Source organism: Oryctolagus cuniculus, chromosome 19, assembly GCF_051225735.1.
Source record: "Oryctolagus cuniculus isolate XC-2025 breed Fujian yellow rabbit chromosome 19, ASM5122573v1, whole genome shotgun sequence".
In the NCBI taxonomy this organism is placed as follows: Eukaryota; Metazoa; Chordata; class Mammalia; order Lagomorpha; family Leporidae; genus Oryctolagus; species Oryctolagus cuniculus.
Window position 1 is genome coordinate 7,832,932 of NC_142885.1, and position 17,956 is coordinate 7,850,887.

Consider the following 17,956-nt stretch of genomic DNA (forward strand, 5'->3'; position numbering starts at 1 on the left):
AGGTGAGACACACTTCTAACAGGCGTGCAGCGCTCCTGTTTCTGGCTGACCCTTTAAGCAGCTCATCACATTTGCTCCCAATGCTGTGCTGCTTATCATCCTCATTTCACAGGTGACACACCAAAGCTCTGCTGTCCCACGGGACGGCGAGAGGTGGAGTCAAGCTCCAGCAGTTTCCCAACCTGTGTGCTTGCCCCAAGGCCTCGGCAGTGCCTTCGCATGAATTGTGAAATAAGGCGACAGCTCGTTCACGGGGTCAGAGCACCACGTCAGCGTGGGAAGTCATGGGACTCTGCAAGGCTGTTTTCTCTTTCCAGGTGTTATCTTACTTCTCATGTTCGATGAATAGTTAATCTAAAATGTTCTAATACCATGCACCGATTCACCCTGGACACACAAATTGCTGGCCCTCTTTCTCTTTCTCTCAAAAAAAAAAGGGGGGGGGGGAGTGAGGTGGGAGAAGGCAAAGAATCCACAACAGCCAGAAGTCTCCCACAAAAACGTTAAAACTGTCACACTGGTTCCTCTTGCTAGAAAGGTACGGAAACACCAGGCAGAACAGCAGGATACTCGGCCACCTCATCCAAGCCTCACAGCTTGCTTCTCCTCCCCAGGGGAAGCTGGGAGAGCTGCTAATTAAGACCGACATAAACTCTCTGACCTGTACTTTATACTTTTACACACGGTCATGATGCTGTGTTTTAAAAATATATAAATATATTTAAATGGTATCATAGCATACATTTCACTCTTCTCTCTGCACTCAGCGTTAGGCTTCTGAGACCTGTTCACCTCGATCCACACCGAGTGCTCCTGTTTTTCTCTGTGGTCGCCCGCTGTGGGAGGCAGTTTTAGGAGCATGACCTAGGGGGCTACAGGGAAGGTGCTGTGTAGACAAGTTAACACCCACAGTCAGCTCTCCTCAATTACATGGATGGGGTCATCCAATCAGCTGAGAGGCCTTAAGACAAAGGGTTTCCCTGAGCAAGAGGACAATTTCTGGAAATGAAGCTTTTTATTTTTTATATAAATATACACAAGTTCATCATACAAATACACTGCACTTTACCCAGCTATTTCTCTACTGAGCAGCATTTGGATGGCTTATAAGAGTTCATGAATACCAACTAAAAGGCATGTACCTGTCTCCTGTGCACACAGGTTAAGGGTTTACCTGCAAACAGCACTGCTGGCTGGCACACGCGCACGTGACAGCCTTTTCTGTTTTGTCAGACACTGTCCTACTTGAAGACAGTGGCTGCAGCAACTATGCTCCCACCAACGCTGCAGGAAAGTGCTGTTTTACCTCGTCTTTCCCAACACTTGTATCATCACACCCCGTGCCCATTTGATAAGTAAAAAAAAAGTACCTTTGTAAAAGGTGCCTTAACTATTTCCCTTGTCAGCAGGAAAACAGTACACACGACTGGACACAGCGAAGCAGGGGAAGACAATGCCAAGTGATTTCCTAGTATGCCGTCATTCCATAGTCTGAGCCTCACTTCTCACGGTCATCACAGAGAAACGTCACCTGACTTTTGCGCTCTTACCAGCGTGGTGAAAGGCACCATCCCGTAGGACTGAGACATAGATTCCTCCTGCGCTTGGGCTGTGGCCGGCTCTCCCAAAACCCTGGGCTCCAGGCACGGTGACCTCAGCAACTCTGCACCTGCTGCTCCTGCTCGAAAGCTCTCCTGGAAACCCTCTGTACCCACGTCAGTCACAACTTCTGCGGACGTCTTCCTTGACCCTGTCATCCTGCTCTTCCCTCTCTCCTCTCTGTTCCTGGCTTCCCTTTCTCCTAAGTGCTCATCACTACCTCACACAGAATTACCTGTGCACTCTGTCTCCTTACGGAATTCGTGGCCGATGGCCTTCCCTTACCCACCTGTGCATTCCCTTACTCTGTCACGGAAGAGACTTGCATGCTCACCTGTTCAGCTCTGCCAGCTCCCCTGAGCACACAGCTCAGACACAATGGCCCAGTGGGCCAATTAGCCATGAAATCGAGCATGAGGTAATGGGGTGGCCGCTGGCAACTTCCTTAGCTCAAAGCAACAGCTCTGACCAAGGGCCCTGCCTATCACCAACTAAGTCCCAACAAGCGTACAAAAAACCAGACAATGGCAATAACTTTCTGCGTGAGTGTTGCTTCCCTTGCCTATGGTTTTCCAAGTCGTCATTTAAATCACCTCTTAAGACCAGGCATTAACATGGGTACAAAAAAATACCTTCTGGGGAGTAAACCAACATATGGGAGATTGCCGTCTCTTTCAAATAAATGTGTGTGTGTGTGTGTGTGTCCTTGTAAGAAACAACTCAAATGTCCATCAGTTGGTGAATGGCTGAACAAAACATGGTCTGTTCATACAATGAAATATTATTCAGGGATAAAAAAAGTAATGCAGTACTGATGCATACCACACACGATCTCCATTATGCTAAGTTACTCACAAAAGACCAGCATTGTCTGACCTCATTTATGTGAAAGTCCAGGACAGAAAAATCCAGAAACAAATACATTAGCCAAGGACCAGGAGTCAGAACGAGGAGTGACATCAAAAGGGCACCCAACATCTTTTTGAGGTGACAGAAAGGTTATAAAATCGGACTCAAGTGATTGGATGACTAGGCAAATTCACTGGAAATCACTGGATCACACACTTAAGAGAGTAAATTTTATGAGGCTGGCGCTGTGGAGTAGCGGGTAAAGCCACCTCCTGCAGTGCCAGCATCCCATATGGGCGCCAGTTTGAGTCCCAGCTGCTCCACTTCCCATCCAGCTCTCTGCTGTGGCCTGGGAAAGCAGTGGAAGATGGCCCAAGTCCTTGGGCCCCTGCACCCACGTGGAAGAGCCTGAGGAAGCTCCGGGCTCCCGGCTTCTGATCGGGCACAGCTCCGGCCGTTGCAGCCAACTGGGGAGTAAACCAGCAGATAGAAGACCTCTCTCAGCCTCTCCTTCTCTCTGTAATTCTGACTTTCAAATACATAAGTATTTTATAAAATACTTTTTATACTATTTTTATACTATTTTATAAAATAAGTAAATTTTATAATAGGAGGGTATTTCAAAATGCACATGGAAAAATGGAATTAGAAGTTTATTTTTGTGTAGAAAACTATGGAAGTCCATGTCATTTTTCGATAACAGGCATTTTTCATGAACTTTATGAAGACTAGTGTGCATAGATTTCAAAAACTTTCTGTACCAAAATAAACTTATCTTTTAATTCCGTATCATCTTCACATGAACTTCCTGAAGTACCTTCATAAATAAACCTCAACAATGTTTTTATTTTTAAAGATTGATTTCATTTATTTGAAAGGCAGAGGCAGGGGGGGGGGGCGGTGTGGTTCACTCCTCAGATGGTGCCAGCTGGGCCAATCTAAAGCCAGGAGCCAGGAGCTTCCTCCAGGTCTCCCAAGTGGGTGCAGGGGATCAAGGACTTGGGTCATCTTCCACTGCTTTCCCAGGCCATTAGCAGAGAGCTGGATTGGAAGTAGAGCGGCTGGGACTCATGGGATGCCAGCACTGCAGGTGGTGGCCTTACCTGCTACTCCACAGTGCTGGCCCAAATGTTTTTATTTTTTTAAGGAATCAACAGCAATAGGCTGGCACTGTGGCTCATTTGGCTAATCCTCCGCCTGCGGCCGGCACACCGGGTTCTAATTGAGTACCGGGTACTAGTCCCGGTTGCTCCTCTTCCAGTCCAGCTCTCTGCTGTGGCCCAAGAGGGCAGTGGAGGATGGCCCAAGTGCTTGGGTCCCTGCACCCACATGAGAGACCGGGAGGAAGTACCTGGCTCCTGGCTTCGGATCAGCACAGTGCTGGCCTTAGAGGCCATTTGGGGAGTGAACCAATGAAGGAAGACCTTTCTCTCTGTCTATAACTTTAACTGTCAAATTAAAAAAAAAAAAAAAAAAAAGAAAAAAGAAAAAAGAAAAACAGCAATAACGAAAACCCTTGACTCTTGTTACATCCCAGTCTGCCAAAGCCTCGGGACTCACATCCTTAACGCACGAGATGGTCACAGCGCTGTGCGGGTTTGCCCGTTCCTGGGTCTTTCCTAACCAGCCTGTCCCCAGGGCACCCAGGCATCTGCTGTCCGATGTGAACACGGGGCTGGGCCACCAGGGACAGTGCTCCTGGCCTGCAGAGCGTTTATGCCCACAGAGCAGTCTGCAGCACTGCCCCTCCCAGGGTGAAAATCAATTTGACCCATTAGTAGGAAACTATAACCCATCTATTTTGAGACATCTTCTGCTGGGTTAGCAGCTGGCTTTCCAGCCAGGATGGCAAATGTTCCCCCAGGCAGAGACCCTTACGGTGCCTTCGAGGCGGCAGCTTTGGGGTCTTCACCCCACGGAGGTGGCCCTCTGCAGGGCTTCCACGGTGACTTCTTCACTGTTCTCCCTTCATTGTCCCCTTCTTTATCCACAATCCAGGGTTTGTTTTATACGGGATGATTTCTGCAAAAGTGTCCCTGAGGGTGCAGAAGCCACGCTTGAGAGAGATGAGAAGCCTGCAGGCTTCCACGGCTCCATCCTTGACATCGAGGCTGGGGGTTGGTGAGGCGCAGGGACGGACCAGCCTTGGGGCTCCGTGAGACTTTTTCACAGAGCCCTGGAGCACCTGGTGGAGCCCGAGCCACCTGAGAACCACAGCCAAGTGATCAAGGCCAGTGCAGTCACCCAGGGAGACACGTGGGGCACCACCAGGCGTGGTCTCAGCCACCACTTCTTCCTCCACTGCTTAAAGAAACAGGTTTATGCAACAGACTCCCTCCTCATGCAGGCAGCAAGAATTACTCTGAAACTGAAGCCCCAAAACAGTAAGGCCTCCGCCCATGGGGGATGTTGCCTGAGTGCTTGCACCTTCTGGGCAAGAAAACTGAGCCCCCGAGCTATCCTGCCTAGTAAGTTAGTGTAAAAACCTAGGTTCCTCAACTGTTTAAAAAACAATAATATGAAGGGAGAACCACGTACAGGCATTGAGTTCATGACCATCTCACAGAATAACCTGAAAACAAAACAAAAACACAAAAAACAAAAAACAAAAACAAACAAAAAAACCAGCCATGTGAACGCAGTTCAAGATGAGAACATTTCTTGATTTTTAAAATACTAAACAAAAGGTGTACATTTGTCTGTGGATGAAATTGTTTGAAATGACTGTTCCTTGTAGTTTAAGTGCAGACAGTGACACTGGGCTTAAGGTCATCCGACAACAGATGCAACAGCTCTGCAGTTACACACATTTCTTGGCAGTGCTGAAAAAGCCTTAAGGGTTGAAACCGCAGGCATTCCTGGCCTGTGATTAGCCAGCAGTCAGACTGGGAATGAGGTCTGGCCCACGATGGCCTCCATGGGGCAGGAGATTGTGAGACCCCGCCCCAGAAATCAAGCGACTTTCAGACTCTGAACTTCAGAGGAAATAGTACCTGTTGGATTGCAATAAAAACCACTTCTTGAGATTCTGGCTATTATACATTTTTGCATGGTTTGTAGAGGCCTCTGCTCTTATCTGAAAGAATGGAAACAAAATCCTTCCTGTTCTAGGCTCAGTATCAGTGTGATGGCCACGTCACACAGCTTTAGATTAAAAGTGATGTAACCAGAATCTGAACGTGTGTGTGTGTGTGTTTTTTGTTTTTTTTTTTTTGTGTGTGTTTTCTTCTTTGTGAGTGTCTGAGAGACAGACAGACAGACAGACGGAGGGAAGATGAATGGATGCGAATGTAACACGGTGTACTTCGGTTTCACTCCAGTAACTGCAAACTCCTCACCTGTGGGTCTTTGAAGCAACGAAACGAAACATTCGTGCTCCTTCCTTCTATGCCTACACAGATACAGGGTGCCCACCTCTTGGCTGGACCTACGACAAGGAGAGTACGGCAGTCCTGGAGAACACGTGGTCTAACAGAGAGCTGGGTACACAAAATACCAAGGCAATGCAGGCTGATGTGGAGAAAACAAATACATTTTTAGTATTTCTTGAGTATCATGTAGAGATAGCTAACTGTCACAGACAAACGGCACACAGGAAGGAAACCGTACTTGATTAGTCGGTGGGTTTAAAAGAGCTGTTGACAGACACACACTGTGAAGGCTGTGGAGCACGCTGTACTGCTTAGTTAAGTGTTCTTGCCTGCCTGGTTATCGTTGTTAAAAGGTGTGTCCCGGGATAAAAAGCAAACAACGAATTTACAGGAAAGGTCAGCCCAGGAGCTAGGCTGACTCTGTTTAGAAATGGCCCTAAGTAGTTCCCAGGAACGTGATCAAAGGACGCTGGCTTCATACAGCAGGTGATTCTGGAGAAGTCCCCTCAGCTGCATCCTGAGCTGGGCCACTCTGCTCATCACAATCCAGCCCTTCTCATCTGATAAAGATTGCTCAAAAGCCCCCAAATCATTGAAAAATAGTCCAGGTTCTTTACTTACATTTCCCAGGTTAAGTACCAGGAAGAGAAGTACAAATTTCTAAGAATGCATGTCATTTTTCTCCCATGTAGCCCGCTTTCCAGAGCCAACTCACAGACTGCCTGCAACACCCTTCTCCAACCCCATCTGCCTATGCACCGACCTCTTTCTCCTCTCTTCCCAGGTTGAAACTCCCAAGAACTGAAGTGGCAAAGGCAGGGCCCTCTGGGACAAGGTCAAGGGAGACCAGTGGTGCCCCAGGGTGGGCCACGGTGGAAGGAGGCTGGAGATCCTCCAACGCTGGCTTGGGTGTCCCCAAGCTATCAAGTCTAGAGAGGCACAGGCCACATGTCTTTTCTCCAGTCTGGTTCTCAGTAGCGACCACGGTGCTTGGCACAGCTGTGCTGCTTGAGAAAGCAGATGGAGAAAGCATGAACGCCGGCAGGAAGCTTGGCAGTGAATGACCTCACGGTGCTTGGGTCAGGACACCTGTTTTCACTGGGGCTTCCCAATCCTGCTGGCTGAGGGGAGGTGATGATTTGAGTCCCAAGTATGTGATAAGCACACATCTTCGGCTACCTACCCCACAAGTATCTCTCGGTATTTACGACGTTACCACCAAGACGAGGGATTAAAAACTCTCAAGGAGCATACAGCTCATAGAGGGAAAGAAAACTACGTGCCAGGCATTTCAACACAATTAAATATTTATTCAGCTCCACCTATGTGTCAGTCACTCTTCTAGATACTGAGGACAGCAGTAAACACAACTGAAGAAAATCAATGTCCGTGTGCGGTTTATGGTCCAGTAAACACATGCCACTCCGAGTCCCAGCTAACACTACCGCGGCACCTACTATGGGCCAGAAACTGTCCTCAGAGCTTTCAAGTTGTAGCACCTCAGGAGGCAGGTGTTGTCATTAGCCTATTAGCAGAGGAGGAAACCAGTGCCCAAGGTCAAGGAGGAACACACTAGCAGGCATACACGCCAATCTGGAGCGACATGACACTAGCAGGCACACACGCCAACCTGGGGTGACATGACACTAGCAGGCACACACACACACACCAATCTGGGGTGACATGACACTAGCAGGCACACACGCCAACCTGGGGTGACATGACACTAGCAGGCACACACACACCAATCTGGGGTGACATGACACTAGCAGGCACACACACCAATCTGGGGTGACATGACACTAGCAGGCATACACACACACACCAATCTGGGGTGACATGACACTAGCAGGCATACACACACACACCAATCTGGGGTGACATGACACTAGCAGGCATACACACACACACCAATCTGGGGTGACATGACACTAGCAGGCACACACGCACCAATCTGGGGTAAGGCAAAGGATGGGTTGATTAGTGGGAAGGCTTCTCAAACAAAACAGAAGCTGGACTGAGTTCTAACAAGAACAGGTCTTGCACAGGAAAAGCATGTTACACTTAGAAATACACTGAGCTGTCAGAAACGGCTGCCATCCTGCACCTCAAACTGCTCAAAGACGAAGCCCACCTGTAGTGGCACACACATCACGAGGCCAGTGAAAACCATCAAAGTTTAAGAGAAAAATCACAGCACTCCAGTATAAGGAATCATCATTGTAAGTTTTCTTACTTGTCACTGGAGTTTTATTTTTCAATGTATTTTTTAGGTATTGGAAAGGCAGAACAGAGAGATACAGAATCTATCTGCTGGTTCACTCCCCAAGTAACAGAGGTGGGCCAGGCCAAGTCGGGAACCTTCTCTAGGTCTGTGCAGGGTGGGCAGGGACTCATCCCCTGCGGCCTCCTAGACGCTGACTCGCACCTCAGCAGGACTCCATCCCAGGCACTCAACAGGGCAGCTCAGCCCTGCACCGCACCACACCTGCCCCACTTAGTTTCACAGGGGAAACGGACTGATGGGACTATTAACTCAAGTCTCAGGCACCTGCCTTTGACAGGCACATGCAGGTGACACGGCTGTCTCCTGCGCCAGTCTCCTAGCCCCCAACACAGCCTCTGGTTGTCCTGCACTGCAACGGTGGCTGGTAGCTGGATTTGCCACCAAGACCTGCTCTGACCTTCACCCAAGCCTCTCTGCATGTTTGCCCTAATCAGAGGAACTTCCCCCTGGCTTCTGACAGGCTGCTCGTACTTGTCTTCTTCAAGGACACAGCTGCAGTTTGAAAAGGATCAGCTACTTGCAATGTCAGGCCCAAGATGGGTTAAAAGAGTTTCCCACACTGGAATTCGAGTGTTTTCCATTTTGTTGAGCTAATTTTCTGTTGCATTTGTAGTTTTGGGTTAGTAAATGTTAAAAATGTACTCCCGGGGCCAGTGCCGTGGCGCAGTAGGTTGATCCACCTCCACCTGCAGTGCCGACATCCCATATGGGTGCCAGCTCTAGTCCCACTGCCCCTCTTCAGGTCCAGCTCTCTGCTGTGGCCTGGGAGGGCAGCAGAGGATAGCCCAAGTCCTTGGGTCCCTGCACCCACGTAGGAGACCAGGAGGAGGTGCCTGGCTCCTGGCTTCGGATCAGCGCAGCTCCGGCCATTGCGGCCATTTGGGGAGTGAGCCAATAAAGGGAAGATCTTTCTGTCTCTCCCTCTGTAACTCTAACCCTCAAGTAAAATAAATAAAATCTTAAAAAAAAAAAAATGTACTCCCAGACTTGATCATTAAGAAACTGTAGGGGCCAGCACTGTGGCGTAGTGGGTGAAGCCACTGCCTGTAGTGCCAGCATCCCACATGGGCGCCAGTTCGAGTCCTGGCTGCCCCACTTCCAATCCAGCTCTCTGTTATGGCCTGGGAGATCAGTGGAGGATGGCCTAGCTTTGGATTGGTGAAATAGTCATTGCAGCCAACTGGGGAGTGAACCAGCGGCTGGAAGACCCCTCTCTCTCTCTCTCTCTGCCTCTCCTTCTCTTTCTGTGTAACTGACTTCAAACAAATAAATCAATCTAAAAAAAAAAAGAAACTGTTAAGATTTACCTTTAAAAGGTTAATTTACAGCACAGAAGTATAAAAAGGCAAATTTTAGAGTAGTTGTTAAAACTTTTTACCCAATGAAATGGAAAATACATACATCATTTCTACTTCTTCCAGGTAAAACATTATACAAGTAACCCATCACATAAAAGAAAAACAAAGTAAACAATCCAAAAGGTGGAGAGCAGGCAGTCCCCATCTCCCTCCTGCCAGCAGGTAACTGCAGCCAGCTTGATACTTTCCCTGCAGGAAATGCTAGGCTTAGGAATGTTTTAGCCCCCAAAGTACCACATAAACAAACAGTTCGGGCAACATAACTGGTCTCGGTGCCACCTCCAAGAGGCTGTGCACATGGATCAGACCAGACCTCCGAGTGGCACCACATTCATGTATTTCACTCCACACAGTCTGCTAAGGCTTGTTTATTTTTGATTTTTGAAAGAGAAACTGGCAACATTTTATCTCATTCGCAGGGGCCTCACCTTTATCACAAAGGTTTGAGGCAGCTGTTAGCAATCAGAACAGTCAGGCACTAAAACAGCCACCAGGAAGAGACTCAAGGTCAGGAACACGTTAAGCATAAAATCAAGGTTGGGCAAAATAAGGAGGGAAGCACTTGGGTCTGAAGGGGCATAGTGCTGTCCTTACTCCGTTCTAAGTTCATGGAGAAAATCCAGAGAGAAAGAGAGTATATATATATATACACACACACGTATACATGTGTGTGTATATATACATATGTATACATGTGTGCGTGTATATATATGCATGTGCTTGCACACACATCTTCCACAGGGCGTAAAAAGAGGTGCTTTTACAAGATCTACTTAACTGGTCAGAGTTTGGAGAAAGGCTGCTTTCCTACAACACAGATCGTAGCATCATTTGGCGCACCTGTTGATGATTCAAAAAGTTCACGGAAAGTGGAATCAAAAGGTAGACTTTATTTTGGTGCAAAAAAAAACTCTGGAACTGTATTGTATTCTGGGGGGAATTTTGTCATGTGGAACAATTATGATTTAAAATGTACCAAGTAGGAGCAGACATTTAGCTAGTGGTTAAGGTGCCCTTGTCCCCGACAGGAGAGCCTGGGCTTGCTCCCTGGCCACTGACTCCAGCCTACTGCTAATGCAGACCCTGGACGGCTCAAGCAGCTGGGTTCCTGTCACCAGGTGGGAGACCTGGGCTGAACTCCCACCTCCTGCTCCAGTCCAGCCCTAGCTACAGCAGTCATCCGGGGAGTAAACCAGCAGATGGAGTGTTCACACTCTCTCTCTCTCAAATAAATAAATTAGAAAAATAAAACGTGTTGATCCTTTGATCCGCAGCTTCGCTAGGTATTTTGCTTAAGGAAAACATCACGGGGTTGGGCAAAGCTTTTACCTGCAATGATACCCACTACAGCGCTGTCACAGCAAAGAACTGGCAAGGATGTATCCACACAAATTTTGATGGAGAACGGAGTGCCGTTTCGTCACAGAATGACGAAGCACAGAACAGTGACTGACACGGAAGTGCGCACCGCAGGACACAGGCTGCAGCAATGAGCGCGTCCTCTCTGGGTGGTGGGGTGCTGGGTGTTATTTCCAGCGTACGTTTTCATAGATTTGGGAAATACTACAGTACTAGAGAAAAAGTTTATTTTTTAATATTTATTTATTTGAAAGGCAGAGTTAGAGAGAGACAGGAGATTTTCCATTGCCTGGTTTACTCTCCAAAGGGTCGTAACGGCTGGAGCTGTGCAGATCCAAAATCAGGAGCTTCTTCCAGGTCCCCCACACGAGTACGTGGGCCCAAGAACTTGGCCATCCTCTACTGCTTTCCCATGCATATTCGCAGGGAGCTGGATCACAAGCAGAGCAGCTGCAACTCAAACTGGAGTCAGCTCCACAGACAGAGGCTTTACCCTCAAAAGCACAGTGCCTGCCCCAGAGAAAGGGTTTTAAACAAGCCTCCAGATTAACTATGTGTAACAACACGTGAGTGACTGTGGGAGGGGCTGGAAAGTTAATTCTGGGGACTTGTCCTCAAGCATGTTCAGTTATATCTAACTGCAGGGAAAAAGAACAAATCTTTTAGAAAAGTCTAGTTTTGATTAAACTGTAACTCACTGACAGTCTTGTTTAAAACTAGCCTGTTGTGCCTTTAACAGTTTAGTAGGCACATTTTCAAGAAAAGTTACATTAAAAGACAGGGAAATTAATACTCAAATAAGAAGAAAATTCAACTCACTGTAACTGCTTAAATAGGCTAGCTATGCCCTCAACATCCCTTCATACCAAAACTCCTTGATGCGCTAAGCCCGGGTAGTTTGATAGTCTGATAAACTGAAGCTTATGCTTTACCCTAGAGAGTACACAACTCCACGTGCAGAGCCACACGCGCTGGATCCTGAACAATGAAGCCTCTCCCGCCGGGCCCCACGGAGGCTGCAGGTGTCCAGCAGAGAAAGTCTGTCACCAGCAGGCCCAGGGCGGTTTTGTTTTGGCTCTAACTTAAATTTTTATTTGTATGTACGTATGGAAAATAACAGCTGCTGGCAAGGTCTGGAGTGACCGGAACTCTCTGTAGGCTGCTGGTGGGAATGCCAGCTGGTGCAACCACTTTGGAAAACTGCCGGGGGGTTTCTAACTAAAGGAAGATTGTCAGATACACCCATACCCAGCAAATCCACTCCTATGTGTATGCCCAGGAAAAACAGGAGTCCAGGCTCGTTCACACCCATACGAGAATGCTCACAGGGCACTGTCCACAGCCTTCTGGAGAAGTAATTCAAATGTCCAACAAGTGGCTCGACTGTGATGTAGTCGCACAGTGGAACATGTCCTACAAGCAACAAGAATGAACGAACTACGACAGCCCCATCACCAGAGGCGCGTCCGACAAGCACCCTGGGTGAAAGATAAACTACGGGCTGGCACTGTAGCGCAGGGGGCTAAGCTGCCACCTGCAACACGAGCATCCCCTATGAGCATAGCGGAGTCCCAGCTGTTCCACTTCTGATCCAGCTCCCTGCTAGTGTGCCTGGGAAAGCAGCGGAAGATGGCCCAAGTACTCGGGCCCCTGCCACTCACGTGGGAGACCTGGATGGAGCCCCTAGCTCCTGGCTTCGGCCTCAATCAGCCCTAGCTGTTGCAACCATCTGGGGAGTTAACCAGGTTAGATGATCTCTGTCTTGTCTCTCTTTCTCAACTCTGCCTTTCAAATAAATAAATCTTTAAAAAGAACATGTATACTGTTTCAAATTTATTAAAAAAAAAAAAGTAGACAAAGCTAGGAGCTGGGAGAGTAGCCACCCTTGGAACAGGTGTAGTGGATGGAAGGCGGCATGAAGGAACCTGGGGGCTGGTTACCGTCCACCTCTCGGTTGCAGTGCCATTTACACAGGTGTGTTCGCTTTGTGACAATTTAGTGAGCTCTATACACTTAAACGTTCCTTATGTATACTGTCAATCCACAGCATTTTAAAATACAAATGTATTTCCATGTGTCAACAGATAATGTTTGTGCAGTTTTTATAACCTTTACTTTTTAAGTACAGAATAAATAGCTGTGTGGGATGTTAAAGAAAATAAAAATTCAATTTGTTGCAATTCCCTTGGATCCCCTTGACAGTCTGTGTAAGGCCAAAAAATGAATGCCAAATACTGAAATAACGCCACAAATATAAACTCAAAAGCACCTGAAACTCGTGAACAGTGTCACCTGTCCAAGTGGTCCCAGACTCCCAGGCTTCCCAGCAATGTTGTTAAGATTCCAAAACCCCTTTCCAGTCAAGAAAGAAATGTTCATGACAGGCAAAGCAGCCCATCGGTTGGCTTTATGTGTCTTCATTTATCAGACTAAAAGTAAAGTACTGGGCTTAATATCCGGTATCTGGCGACCGTTCCTGCTGAGGCCTGCTACCGGATTCTCACTGGCGCCCACCCTTTTCAGCCTTCGTGGAGCCAAGGGCAAGCTGCCTGGGCCTCTGCAAACCCCATCTTATCTTGAGCACACCTGAAGTAGCAGCATTCCAGGAAAAGATGAAGATAACAAGCTGCATACGGCTACAGCGATAAACATACCTAAGACAGAGCTCTTAGGAGTGTTACTTGCTATACCTGTCATCACTGTCCACCCTGGAGCCAGCCACGCCAGACTTTCTCCTACACATCTCCCATTAAACCCGAGTTGAGAAAGGATAAAACCATGGAACAAACCCCCAATACCCATGCCCAGACTGCTTGCTCTACCTGACGAAAAAACAAATGCTCTTAATTTTCTTATTAAAAGGCTCATTTAAATCATTCCAATGATGATGAATTCACAGAATGACAAAAAAAAAAAAAAAAACAAAACCAAACACTTGAGTGACATCTTAACTGTCCCAGTTATGAAAAGGTACACAAGCATGGTTTCTCAAGGGCTGGCCCCTCGAAAACAAATTAGCCTGGAGGACTGGGGTGCTGAGTGGCATGTGGACGCTGGGCACTCACAGGCCTAAGGCCTGTTTCTCAATTAAGAATGACAAGCAAGCAAATAAAACACAGCTCCCCGCCAAGCGCTGATGTCCACTTAGAATGAAGGGAAACTCTCTGCAAAGAGTCAAGGGAAGGAGCCCGGAGCCCAGCACAGGACACTGATTCCATAAACTGCATTCACGCAGTGAATACACAGGCCCACTATATGCCAGCAACTGGTCTGGGTGCTTGGAATGCAACAGAACAAAACTCTCCCTCTGCTGAAGTCCACTCTGGGGCTGGGTAGGTGGCAACAAACATGATATATGACATTGTGTGTTCTAAGCAAGTGCTGGGGGTGGAGACAAACAAGCTAAGGTGGGGTGGGGAGACAGAGGGAGTGGTCCGGAATTTTCGATAAGCATTGTTAGGGCCTCCTTGAGAAGGTGACATTCAGAGACCTGTGTCCCTTTGCCTTTCACTCACTGCTCTGCTGGGGCAGCCAGGTGATGACACCACACCCATTCGTACTCCACTTCCTCAGACTTTAACAGTTCGAACTTCGAGGAAGGCTGTGGCTACCCTTAATTAAGGGGTTTTTTGAACTTTATTTCTTCCTCTACCACTAAAGCGTGTACTCATCAGAAAACCATGTAAAATAAATCATAAGCAAGCTTTTGAGGGCAAATTATGGGCATACTATAGACTACAGTGTAGCAAAGGGGAGGGACCTTCGCGTGAACTCTAATTATCAACGGTCACATTACTTGACATATTGGGGCCTATCACCATGCCATTTGTATGTCAAGTAGTAAAACACACATCCTGGGAGTGAGCATGGCTCTCCATGAATCATCTGTCAAGTATGCGTCTGACAAAGCTCAGCAAACGCGTATGTGTATGTGAAGGCTACTGAGACTTTACACTCCTTTATAATCCCTCCTTTTTCTCTAAGAAATTTAGTCCTTTATCCCAAAGCTGGAGAAATCTGAGTATTTAAAAAAAAACCTCTAAAACCCATTCTGGCAAGTCATAAAATCTCACTTGCAGGTGGCTTTTGTAATCGCACCTGGTTAGGTTGTGTTTCTAGTAGGAAAATACTGTCGACTGCTAGGTAACACGAAGGAAGTTCCTTTTTAACACAGCTCCACGCACCCACACTGCCGGTGGATTTTTGCCATATTAACCATAAACCGCTTCCAGCTTTGATCCCCGCAGGTGGGGGTGGGCAGGGAAGAACCCAATGAGATGGTGGTGAAAGGCTTTTCAGGCTTCCAAACACCTGCGAGCCTGTCAACCCCATCACGCACTTGCATCCCCGCTCAGGCAAGGGGGGCAGCCTTGGCTTCATTTCCCAGATTAAAGAAACGTGTCTGGTGCAGTTGGTTGTTCCCAGCACCTCCACACACACAAAACTGTGACCCTAAAACATCGACCAGGGAACGGTGACTACACCCAGCTAACACTTAGCTTTCAGCACGCCTCCAAACACCTGGGAGCGCCAGGCACTAAGGCACGGATCTTCAGTGCCGGACAATCTTTCAAAACGCAAAAGCGATTCAGACAGACCGTCAATGCTAACAAATACGAGTGACCAAAATGATCAAGTCTACACTGCCTGCCTCCTGCCCTCGTTCTCCGGGTAACGTGACATGACAGAGCGCTGGCATTTGTGGCTGGAGTACAACTCCTTCAAGGAATCATCATTAAAAGCAAAAGTCGGGAGAAGGAGCAAAGGTGAGCGCTGAGTATGACCGCCTCTCTCCAGCTGACCTCAGCTCCCAAGAGGAAGGTAAACACGCCGGGTGCCAGGAGGCGGTGGAGGGGGGCGCTCTGGGCTCAGGGGTGCTCCCCTACTCCACAGGAGACCTGAACCCCGTCTCAAATGTGGGAAGATCTGCATTCCCCAAGTCCAGCTCTTCCTAAACTGATAGGCCACTGCGCCCCAAGTCTGACTCCAGGTGGGAGTGAGACGATTTGATGGAGCCACTTGGGCAGCAGCCCCGCCTCCTGCCCCCACTTCCCCAGGATTAAATATTAGCAACCTCAATACAAATATAAGGGTTTAACCTTCAAATTTTTAAAGGCTGCCCTCCATGTAAGAAATACACAAATAAGGGACAGCTTGCGGCCATAGCCGCCGGGCCCCAAAACCGGGCCAACCGTGTCCACCGCATCTACCTCGAAAGTATAATTCATATTGGAAGAAGGGAAATCTTTGGGACTTTAACCGAGATTATGAAAGCATTTTCATACTGTCTTTTTATTCTTATGCAGTAAGAGTCAATAAAGCCCTCTGATTTCAGGAACTCACTCAGACTTTGCAAACTCAGCTGTAGGGTTAGAAAAAAAAAAAGTCTATCAAAATGGCCTTAAATTGCGGCTCCGGATGAATTTCGAGAACTTTCAAGTCTCACGGCTTCAAGGAGCCCAGGCTGAATTAAAACAAAAGTTGTTTTGTATTCTATTAATAGTAGATGATTAAACACATCTCTTATTTCAACCGGAATTCATTTCTAAGTGCTTAAATTTACCAAACCGGCCGCTAAGCCTGTGTCTGCGTCTGGGAAAAAAACAATTCTCTCTAACGCACCAAGTTCAGAGCCCGACCGACAACGCATTCCTCCAACTCGGGGCGACTTTACTAAATCCTCGGGCGCTCGCCGCCTCCCCGCACCCCACAAAGTCGCCGGCCACCGGGGCCGCCCCAGTCTTCGCCCCCTCCCCAGGGCCGGGGGCGCCTCCCCGCACGCTCGGCTCACCCGGTGGAAACCGGAGCCCGGCCCTTGGGTCTCGGAGGGCCGAAGCCCGGCGGCCCGGCCGGCGGGGTCCCCGCCGCCTCCGACTCCCGCAACCGCGGCGCGGGGCGGGTGGGGGAGGGGAGCGCGGCTCGCCCCGGGCGCCCCAGCGGGCAGGACCCCCCCCGAGAGAAGCCCCCAGCTCCCCCCCCCCCAGAGAGGGGACTCCTCAGGGACGGCGCGGGCGGGGGGTGCCCGGGCGACCCCAGCCCCCAGCCCTGGCGCCTCCCGGGGTCCCGAGGTCTCCCAGCGACGCCCCCGACCCTCACCGCCCGACCCCTCCGCCTCGGGCCGCGGCCCCCAGCCTCACCCGGTAGGTGCTCTCCGTGAGCCGGTTCACCTCCTCAGGACCCCGCGACATGGCTGCAGCCGCCGGGCCGGCGAGCGCGGGACGACGCGGCGGCGCCTCGTGGTCTCCGGACTCCGGGCGGCGGGGGCGACGAGCCCTCGAGGGTCGGCAGCCGTCGGCAGGAGAGCGCCCCCCGCGCCCGCGCCTGCGTCTCCGCCACGCACACCGCAAAGCCCGCGGCGTCCGCAGCCCGCGAAGAACTGAGGAGAAAGCCGCCCGACGCCGCCGGAGCGAGCGACAGGGGCGGGACCGGGCGGCCCCACCTGAGACGCGCGCGGCGGGCGGAGTGGGCGTGGCCCGGGCCCCCGACTGGGCGGGGCGGCTCCACCTGAGGCCGCCTGCTGGGCGGGGCCTGGCGGCTCGGTGGACGGGACGGCCCAATCGGAGGCCGCCGGAGGGGGCCCGAAGGAGGCGGGAGGAGCCGGGGTGGGCGTGGCCCACGCCAGGCGGGTGTCGCGGGCGGGGCGGCTGAGGAGGCGCCGGCCGGAGGTGGGCGGGGCGGAGGTGAGCTGGCCTGAGGGGGCGGGGCCGCCCCACCTGAGGCGGACGGGGCGGGGCGGCCACAGCGCGCCCTCTCCTGGCGGGTCCACGACCTGGGCCCGGTGAGAATCCTGCGGCTCCCAAGGGCCCTCATGGTTCCTCCAAGTCCGACCTCTTGGGGCGGGGAGGGGGGGTCCCACAGTCCCCAGGTGTGCTTTTCTGTAGTTGAACCGCCCTCCCCCCTCGATGGCCCCCAAAAGGTGGAGGGAATCCCCAGGGCTGGGCTGTCAAAAAATAAATAAATAAATAAACGAATAACCGCTAAGATCTGGTTACTGAACTTTCACTCAATGCCATTCAAAGGACGGTTATGGGATTTGACGACCAGCGGCAGGTTGTCACTCACTGGGCAGGTGCAGGTGCGAGGCTCCAGGGCTCCCTGGTCCCCGCCCCACCCAGGGGTGAGGCAGCTGCTGT

General features: G+C 49.9%; 1 protein-coding gene across 2 annotated transcripts in view; it reads right to left on the reverse strand.

Annotated features, from left to right (window-relative positions):
* Positions 1 to 17,300, reverse strand: part of BAIAP2L1 (BAR/IMD domain containing adaptor protein 2 like 1) — an 86,464-nt gene extending 69,164 nt beyond the window's left edge. The window contains exon 1 of one of the 2 annotated variants that reach the window (XM_051839015.3): positions 16,961 to 17,244. In XM_051839015.3, coding sequence (XP_051694975.2) covers positions 16,961 to 17,011 — 51 coding nt within the window. In that variant the 5' untranslated portion in view covers positions 17,012 to 17,244. Of the gene's footprint in view, positions 1 to 16,960 lie in introns of both variants that reach the window. The other variant, XM_089320929.1, reaches the window with a different exon arrangement.
* Between the last annotated feature and the right edge of the window lie 656 nt (positions 17,301 to 17,956).